The sequence below is a fragment of the Neltuma alba genome, unplaced genomic scaffold (assembly GCF_004799145.2).
Source record: "Neltuma alba isolate B1F8T4 unplaced genomic scaffold, ASM479914v2 tig00012176_pilon, whole genome shotgun sequence".
Lineage (NCBI taxonomy): Eukaryota > Viridiplantae > Streptophyta > Magnoliopsida > Fabales > Fabaceae > Neltuma > Neltuma alba.
Window position 1 is genome coordinate 73,104 of NW_021636720.1, and position 10,144 is coordinate 83,247.

General features: G+C 32.2%; 2 protein-coding genes across 2 annotated transcripts; both read left to right on the forward strand.

Moving 5' to 3' along the window:
• Positions 1-303: 303 nt before the first annotated feature.
• LOC114724183 (uncharacterized protein At1g15400-like) lies at positions 304-665 on the forward strand (the record flags this gene model as incomplete). The annotated part of the gene is made up of 1 exon (XM_028910490.1): positions 304-665. A coding segment is annotated over exon 1 (330 nt), but the record flags the coding sequence as incomplete, so codon positions are not given.
• A 5-nt stretch (positions 666-670) lies between these two features.
• LOC114724184 (probable polygalacturonase At1g80170) lies at positions 671-9,121 on the forward strand. The gene is made up of 9 exons (XM_028910491.1): positions 671-689; positions 7,096-7,124; positions 7,249-7,380; positions 7,547-7,723; positions 8,102-8,122; positions 8,219-8,426; positions 8,508-8,589; positions 8,799-8,907; positions 9,077-9,121. Exons 4-9 carry the CDS (start codon positions 7,676-7,678, stop codon positions 9,119-9,121), a joined length of 513 nt encoding a protein of 170 aa, XP_028766324.1. The 5' UTR covers positions 671-689; positions 7,096-7,124; positions 7,249-7,380; positions 7,547-7,675.
• Positions 9,122-10,144: the final 1,023 nt, after the last annotated feature.

A 10,144-nucleotide genomic window follows, 5' to 3' on the forward strand; every position in this document is an offset into this window, starting at 1 on the left:
CACCTGGGGTGACTCCGGATTTAGTCTGCACTCAAAGGGTGTGGATACCGGAGGGAGAAATAAAAAAAAAATTCATGAAGACAAATAATTTAGATATAGACAGGTAAGCCCCCAGCGCAACCGAACAAAAAATATAATAAAATTAAAATCCCTTAAGATGGTGACTGGGCTGGCGCGATGACATTTTCCATTTTCCTCCTTATTGTTTTTATTAATTTATTATATCATATTATATTACAAATACAAATTATAAAAGTCATACATACATACACACACAGGGATATATATATATACACACAGATATAGAAAGATCCAGAGAGAGAGAGAGAGAAGCCATGGCTGGTCTTCAAAGATCTGAGGTATCATTCCGACGACAAGGTTCGTCTGGGCTTGTTTGGGACGACAGATTCTTATCAGGCGAATTGAACAAGGTGAACCAGAAGGAAGATAATAATGATCGTCCTCAACAACAACATCACAACTCTGAGATTAAAGAGCTTAAGGTAGACGTCGGATCATCCAACACCATCCAGAGAAGCCGTTCCAACGGCGGCTATCGCACCGGAAAAGTGTCTCCGGCTATTGAACCACCGTCTCCGAAGCTCTCCGCATGTGGGTTTTGCAGCGCGTTCGGAAAGCCCGGCGGCGATAGGGGTCAACGAGAGAAAGCAGGCGAAGCGGAGATCAAGGTAATTCATTAAATATTTCTGGATTTTCACGGTGGCCGGAGACAGGATATTCCGTCGGAGTGCGAGAAAAGAAGAACACAAGCATGAATGTTTATGTGTTTAGTTAATTAGTTTAGTGCTTTTTTCTTTTTCTAGATTATTAGTTAGAAAGGTAGAAGTGGCTTTGTTTGATCGATGTTGGGGTGGACGTACGTGATTATATGTGTTAATATTTATGGGATTGTTGAAGAATTTTGATTTTGATTTTTGTACAAAGAAAAAAATTCTGAAAATGGAATATTATCTCATAATTATATGCTAGCCATTGAGGATTTGGAGATTGCCGACAGTCTTTTTCTGCAGCTTCTTTATTACTTCTGAGGTTGATTTGGGGATGATAATCATAATTGCTAGGCGATGAATTTTATGCAACTAGTGATTTCAAATTAAATTTTTTTTCCAACTTTACCCATAAAGAACACAGTTACATTTAAGTACTAATTATAGGAATAAAATTGGCAAATTAAATAGGTGCTCCTGGTCTTATTAATAAGCTTTTAAATTTGGGAATGGATGTGATCCTTTTTATAAACATTAATCCTCTTTCGGTAAATAGGTACACTGAGAGAAACTTTTATATAAATATACAATTTTACTCTTCATTTATTATCATGTTAGCTTTATTTATATGAGGTATAATGTATATTACTATTAAATAAGGATAAAGTTAAAAATTTGTTGAATTTTAAATAAGATCTAATGAAGTTTAAGGTTTTTCTTATTCTATATAAAACATGTTGAAAGTTATTTATAAATAGGACCAAAGGAGAATGAGTTTGTATTGACATTTAATGCTTTTTTTTAGTACGTCTTTAATTATTTATTTCTTATTATATTTTTTCACACATTCTCGTTCATCTTTTTTCTCATTTATTATAAGGACATATTTGGAGACAAAAGTATATTTATAACCTTTTTTTAAAATTAATTTTAACTAATTATTGTTATCTGTGAATTAGTTATTTGAAATTTATAATGACAACCAAAAGAAGTATTAATTACTCTCCAAATAATTCATATTTGGACCAAGTTTTTTTTTTTTAATAAACAACTTATGTTGTGTACCGGGAGCAGTTGGGATTAAAATTCAATAACACATGCATAACGCATTAGTTTAAAAATAAAAACAAGCAAATAAAAGTTGTTATTATTTGAATTCTAATTTCTATGGCTATAATTTGTTATGATATTTTAGAGAAAATAATTAGTTATGATATTTATTCACCAAAATATTAATTGTGAAGATTAGGTAAAACGTGGAATAAGAAAATGATTTTCCTGATTGGATTGGGCGCAAAACCACAACTAATTAATCATGTGCTTCGTTGAATATTCATTTAAATATTTATTCTTCTGCTTATATTCCTCTACTCATATTTATAAGCTATGGAGAAAAAAAGTTTCATTTCATTTGGTATTTTTTTGCCCTCTTTATTTAGTCTTATTTATTTCATATTATTCATAAGTCATATTACTAAATTTTTAATGTGAATATATTATTTAACCTTCTTTTATTATTATGTAGATTATTCTCTTCAAAAGTGTATATATTATATAGGGTAAAATTAAAAACTTGTTAAATTTTATTATTCTACTCCGTTGAAATTCATTTACTAATCTTGTTTCATATTCAGGCCAAAAATAAATAAATCTTGCTTTATCTTTTTTTTTTTGTTGCCCAAATATAGCTTACGCCCTACTAGAAGTATAAAATACTTTTTGGGTGCTTAATATAGGATCTAATTAAAGAGTTGGTGTTTGTCCTCTATATAAGATTTATTTAATAAGTTTATCAATTTTTTTCTAAGCTAACCCCATTAATATCTCCCAAACAATAATTAAGTAGAAAAAGGAAGGAGGAAATTAAATTAAGAAAGACATTTAAGGTGTTTAAAAAAACATATCATATTAATTAATTTAACTAATATTTTTAATCTATTAAAATTAGTTAATTAACTCTTATATTGAGGACCAGAAGAGTAATATATATTAAATATGTATAAGCAATGAATATATATACATATATAGATTATTTTGAAAGTGCTTAAAGGTTAGAAATATGCGCGCGCGCGCACACACATATATATATCGATTTTTACTCAATAATAATTAAATGTGATTCAACAAAACTAAATATCATATATAATATTGAAAATAATCATGTGTATCTGAATTACTTTTTGCTAATAATTTTTTACATGTACAATTACCATAAATATTATTGAAGGCAAATAAATAAATATTAGAGGTAAAATAAATTATAATCTTATCTTTATAACCAAACTAAATTTTTAATTATCTTTTATATTAAAAATTAGAGTTTGTATTAATAAATATGATAGATTGGTAAAGGATATTGTTTGTTGAAGAGATAGATGTTGGTCAACAAATTTACGTGTCACATATTTGCCCACAAAAAACAAAGATTGAAAAAGTAAAAGATGTGGGCTATGTTGTCTGACATAGCCGCAAACTTGGACCACCGCGTTTCTTCTTCCATTTTAAAGCCCATCCTTGATTTCCTCCAAATATTAAAGGATAGGCCTGCCACATTTCAATATTTTTATTCAAAACCAAACTATTATAATCTGTAGTTTTTTTTTGGTCAAATATTATAATCTGTAGTTTACCCAAAAGAAAAAGTAATACTACCTCTAATTCCGGATATAAAAACTAGATAAATAATATATAAATATTGTCTTCTCTAAAATGTTTCTATTAATCATGTGGTAGGTTGTCTCACTTTCGGAAAGAGGAAAACATAAGTTTGAATATTAAAAAATGTAATTGTTGGAAAAACTTTAATCTTAATGCTCCTGGCTTGACAGAGATTAACTTAAAGTCTAAAATAGATTGAGAATACTCTAAGTTATACTAAAATTACCTTTGATGGAAACTTCTTAACATGTGAAATTAATATAAGGATTATGTGGGAGCAAAATAGATAAATATTGGAAACAAAATGAATTGAGATCACATATCTTTGAGACAAAATTGGATCTTTAACTAATTGTTATATTAAGGGTTGGGGGTAATATAATTTATTAAAAATAACTGTTGGTGTGGGATTACTATGAGGCATATGCACAATCCTTCATATATTCCAACTGACCTTCATTGGAAGGAATACTTTTTCTTTTAAATCGATAGCGGAAGGAATCCTTGAAGGAAATGAAGAATGTCATTGATTCCGATATGTACGTGTTGTGTATATGATGAAGGGAATGGTTTCCTTAATTATATAGTAGACCATAAATTTAAAGCTAAAAAGTCCAATTAATCACCCTTGTTTCATATTCATTAGCAGTGCTCTCTTATGAAGGGTGAAGTTTATTTTATGGTTAGGGAATATTTGAGATCATCAATTAAAGAAAATTACTTTTTTGCACTTTCTGGGACAAAAACGTATTTCATATATTTAATTCGTGCAATGTAAAACTTAAAAATTACAAGCCAAACTAAACACCTCTGAATTTTCATCTTCTTTAAACCTTGTCGGCCTTAAGCCTATCATCCTCTCGATTTTGGGAGTTTGGAGGGAATGTTACTAGTATTTGCACATACAAAAGCACTCAACTATTGGATTATCCCTCATACCCTTCTTATAAAAAGCAATTATATATATATATATATATATATATATAGTGATATCCCTAAATACAAGAAACAAATCATCTCTATTTGAAATTTTAAATCAATCTTACAACTTTTTTCCTTAAATATGTATGCAACTTATTATCTTTGTACAATAAACTTCTACTTATTATCTCTCATTTACTCTTTTACAAATAACAGTATAATTATAAAAATATGTATATATCATACATATTTATTATTTTAAACTAAATTTAAATAACATTTTGACTCACATGATTTTGGTAGTGTTTTTTATAATAAATGAGGTAAGGAGTATTTACCAATGAAGAGGGGTAGAGGTAGAGGTATTCATACATCTATTAAAAAGATCAATCTAATTCTATTATTTTATTCTTTTAGAATGTTCTCCCAAGATACAAGACAATCCTCTAAATACACGTGTGGGTGTGTGTATATATGGATATGTGGATTCCTCTAAAATATATTAAAATAATATTCCTAAAATTTATTGGAATATTTTTAAAATGAAAAAATGTGTTTTTAAAAAGTCATGTCTTTATATAAATATATTCAATTAATAAATTTATGTGAGGGGTTTTGTCTTCATATAAATTAATAAATTTATTTAAAGGGTTGTGTTCTCATATAAATTAATATACTTTTATGAGGGGGGTGGTCTTCATATATATTAATATATTTATATGAAGGGTTATGTAGGAAATTACAATATTAAGACCCTACATATTAAATACATTGTATTTATTTAAATTATGTTGGTTCATGAACCAACATAAAGTTGTGACTTTTTATTTAATAAGGTACTATTCCAAAAGGTATCTCTTCAAGGCATTATCTCATGATCTATATAAACCATTCACCATCACTTCATTTGGAAGATATACAATATAACACAACACAAACACTAAAATCAAACTCATTGCTTTTGTCTTTGAGTGCACAGCAGAAATAAAGTTAATTATCACTTTGTAAAGACTATTGTTGTCTTTCTTGAATTTTGGAAGTGCAATCCATATTCAAGATCTTTATTGTATTTGAAGAAAATTTGTCAGACATCCCAACTTGCATCCTATAAGATAGGAATAGGTGAGGGTGAATTAAGTCTAAAGGAAAGTGCTGTGTACGCTTTGAAGACATGTGCACTACTTTCTTGTTCATCTCTTCTTCTTGTACTCTTCAGAGAACCATTCCATGAACAAAATTCTTTTAGACTCATTTAGCTAGTGTTGCCCTACATATGCCCGACCTCTCTAGAAGACATTGGTGACTTCTTGAATATTCTAGGCCTTTCTAGAATCCTTAAGATTCTTCCCGAAGCATATGGATACTACAAACACATTTTAATATCTCTTGATTTTGCCTGTGTTAATTTCAAGATGCCATTGTTACAGAAGGGTATCTTAATCTTCTTTATTTTTAGTTATCTGCATCCATTCTTTTTTTTTGTGTATATCAATCATTTCTTCCATTTATATCTACCACATAGAACGTTTGTGTTGGTTCAAAGATCACTTCAGTGAAGATGCATCTGAATAATGATGAGTCAAAAGGAGTGGGTGTAGATACTTATTATGAAACAAAAGGAAAAGGCAATTTTATAGGAAAATGTCACCTCCTTTCTAACAACAATATTAACGACACAGCTACCTAATCCACAACCGAAAAACCAAAACTATTGCTATATCAAAATAAATTGCCAAATCCTTGCGTATTCCCAAACAACATGTGCACATCCCTCTAATTTTTATATACAAATCCATATTAGGCCATCATCTTTTTCTATAATTTTAACTTACATTTTCTGTCCATGTCTCTTTATCATATTACAAACGAGGTACAATAATGACTAGGAAACCCCCTTATTTATTATGTCATCAATTGGTCCAAAAACAAGTCATTACATTTTCAGTTTAGGGCGAGTGAGAAATTTGACGGGGATCATTGTCCTATATGTAGATCGCTATAAAATAAGTGGAGTTTTTATTACAAATCAGATGTGACTTTTTAGAGCGTATGAAAGCCAAGCCAAGCCAAGTAGAGGGAAAGAAGGCCAGATTCAGGAAGTGATTAATATGACCAAGGCTCCATCTTTCTGTTCCATTTTCAAGTATTTTAATCATTGCGCAATCATTTGACACCACCAGACAAAAAGATCGTCAAAGAAAGAGGAGAGAAATACAAATGAAGGACAAAAGGTTCTCTCTTTATGAGCGAGATTTATATGGGTTTTCTCTTGCTAGACTGCTACACTTTTCATTCCACTTTATTTTCACCATAGAGATTTGAATTGTCAAATTGGCAATCAACAATTCATATTTAACTATTCCTTTTTTCACATTTAAACAATATATTTCTATAAAAATATATCTATATATTGGGAGTAAAATAAATGGAAAGTGCAGTGGAGAGAAACTGTTCTTTCTTTAGCAAATGCCATTGCGTAGGGTTTTGTTTCTTTTCGGGACCCAGCATTGTCGTTATCCTGTTTTAATGAAACTGCAGAAAAAGAATGCGCCTTCAGAATGTGAAATGAACTGTTTATAACTATAATAAGCAGGCATTTGTTTTCAAAATCGTTCTATATGTCTCCTAGTCTGATACTTCAGGTCTGTCTTCAGAGAGAGAGAGATGAGCAACCTGAAATTTTGTTCATGTTCAAGCTTTATTCTTATCTTCATGCTTGGGATTCCACATCTTCTTCCCCACACACAGGGATCTAAAAGGTTATTTTCTGTCATTGACTATGGTGCAGAAGGAGATGGCCAACATAATGATACCAAGGTACGCCATGTCTTCCTTCTATAGCTTCATTAATATTTCTCGGCTCGAACATGGTTTCAGGAAAAAGAAAAGAAACAAACCTCAAGTTTTATTATCGTCATTCCTCATATGTGTAATGGTGCAGGCATTTCAAGAAGCTTGGAAAATAGCTTGCTCGTTGCATGGACGAACAGAGATTTTGTTGCCATATGGGAAAACATTTTTGGTGTATCCACTTGACATTGTGGGACCTTGTCGGTCCAGGGTCACTTTGTTGGTAAGAATTATTAAGAGAAGTGTGTGTGTGTGTAGGTGCGCACACACAATTAATTGATAACGTAGGCACGTGTCTGAGTAAGTATATTGCATGCAGATTCTGATATAAATAGAATGAATATTTCAATTAATAATGAGATTTGAGTTTGTGATGGAGGGATGATCAGATCTTAGGATCAATAGTGGCACCAAAAGATCCAGAGCAGTGGAATGGTTTTGATCGACAGAAATGGCTTTCGTTCAGATGGCTGAATCATCTCACTGTAGATGGTGGTGGCAGTGGCACTATCAATGGAATGGGCCACAATTGGTGGTCCAGATCATGCAAGACCACCCCAAATCATGTATTCTACCTCTTACGCGACTTTTATTCACAAATTTGTTTATATCCATTTCACAAAGTAATGTTATATAATTAGAAAGATAAGAATTTGAATCTTGTCGCCCCAAAAAACAAAAAGAAGATAAACTTTTGAGTTTTTGGGTTAAACCATCAATTAACTGGCTAAGGTTTATATCCTTCTATTCCCCCCCATAAATCACCTGACATCTACATCCGCATGTCTGTTTTAACTTGGAGTTAAATGAGCTATAGACCATTGCATAGAATAAAAGATTTACGCTTTAGCTATAGACACATCTAGACATAAGATTTTTTGTCTGAATTATGAAGGTTTTAGGATGAGTATAGGACTAAAAGTGACTTTAATGTTTTTTTGCAGGCATGTGAAGCCGCTCCAACGGTTAGAGATGGATCTTTCAGTTTCACAGATGTTAGATATGATTACTTTCTCTGTTTTCATTACAGCTGAAGATAGAGCCACAATTACACTGTGCAGGCCGTCACTTTCCATAGATGCTTCCATCTCAGAGTGAAGGACCTCAAATTGCTCAATAGCCAACAAATCCACGTGGCCATCACTAGTTCAAGGAACGTCATCACATCCAATCTCCGAGTGCTAGCTCCTGCCTTTAGCCCCAACACTGATGGAATTCATATTGGTGCTTCAAAGGGTGTTGAGGTCAAGGATTGCTTAATCCAAACAGGTCACTTACTACTTCAAAATTTGAGACTTGTTTTGGTTGTTTATCCTCAAGGACTGCTTGATAAAAAGCTTATCACCACAGGGGATGATTGTATTTCCATAGTCACCAATTCCTCAAAAATCAGGATTACAAACTTATCCTGTGGTCCAGGCCATGGCATCAGGTAAGAGTAACTCTTGCTTTAATTTTAATGTTTAGATCGATGACAGTAAATAATAATAATAATTAAAATCTGAATAAAGAAATTCCAAAATTGAATTTTACTAGGCTTTTCTTCCCTTTCCAAATATATTTCCATTAGCAAGATGACATTGAGGTGTATCATGAAACATGTGGATCTATTGATGTTTGGTTGAAAAAACCATTCTTCAGTATCGGTAGCTTGGGCAAATTCAACACGTGGGAGAAGGTGCAAGATGTAACAGTGGATGGAGCTTTTCTTTACAGAACTGGTAATGGGGTAAGAATCAAGACATGGCAGGTAATCTTTAGAAGATCGTAGTGTTCTCAGCCCTCTTTTTCTCTTTTCTTTTTGTATTGAGACAAAGTTCTTTGAACGTTTAGCATTGATTCATCAATAATGACACAAAATGTGGTATTGAAGTTTTTGCTTCATGTTTGAAAGACTCAGTTTCAGTGTGTATTGATAGGGTGGTGGTGGTTTTGCCTCCGATATCACATTCAGAAAATTTTGATGGATCAAGTATCAAATCCAATAACAATAGATCAATATTACTGTGATTCCTCCATGACATGTCAGAATCAGGTACATAGGAAATTTTATTCCTCTAATCTCTGAGGAAGATGGTTCTAGTTCTAGATGTGTTAACATCAACTGTCTTTCATGAGAGAATCATGCAGAGTTCTGCTGTGAAAGTGAGGCACATATCCTCATCAATATCAGAGGAACATCAGCTTCACATAATGCTATAAAATTTGCATGCAGTGATGCCTCTCCTTGCGAAGATTTACACCTTGAGAATATCTTTCTCGCGCCTTGCTGTGGAGGATTGGTGAGATCTTATTGTTGGGAAGCTCATGGCTTCATTCGGGGTCCTGTGATGCCTTCTGCTTGCTCCCCAGTTTGCCAGAATTTCACTGGTCCAGAAGGATGGTCGGACACAAACTTTTATCCATTTAATCTGAAGCATTAATACTAATCTTTTGGGAATTTAGAGATCTTGTTGAACTGTACTTAATTAGTTTTTGAATTAACTTTCTTTCTTCTCTTTTTTGAATGCAGTCAACTTGCGAATCCTCAAATTGAAAAATACGAGCAGGTGGAAGGTAAGAATGGTATATAGCAAGGCATAACCCTTATCAATTCGGGTGTGTTTATGGAGAGCTCAACCTCCGTACTAATAGTTGAAGTGGTTTTTCATCAATAGTCCCCCCCTCACATGTTTAAGAATTACACTTGACTGAATGAAATAGATCAAACCTTTAGACAGATAGATTTCTGAAGGTGAAAACTCACATTTGAGGAGATTGATTCTCTCCAGTGACAATACCTTCTAAATTCATATCCATTCTCTGCTGATTCAATTGGTTTTCCTGTTCCTTGTTATGTCTCCACAGAGCAACCTGCACTGAGTAAAGTTACCGGAGCTGGATTCAACCAGACTGTAGAAGCAATTCACCATAACTATCGTTATCATAATGTTCTTGTCTTCTTCATTCTCAGTAAATATAATAGAAGCACATCAATATGTGTTATA

Coding starts and splice junctions, on each gene's coding strand:
- LOC114724184 (XM_028910491.1), top strand. CDS start 7,676: ATGGGCCACAATTGGTGGTCCAGATCATGCAAGACCACCCCAAATCAT. Junction 7,724..8,101: donor GCAAGACCACCCCAAATCAT/GTATTCTACCTC, acceptor GTTTTTTTGCAG/GCATGTGAAGCCGCTCCAAC. Junction 8,590..8,798: donor GGTCCAGGCCATGGCATCAG/GTAAGAGTAACT, acceptor ACCATTCTTCAG/TATCGGTAGCTTGGGCAAAT.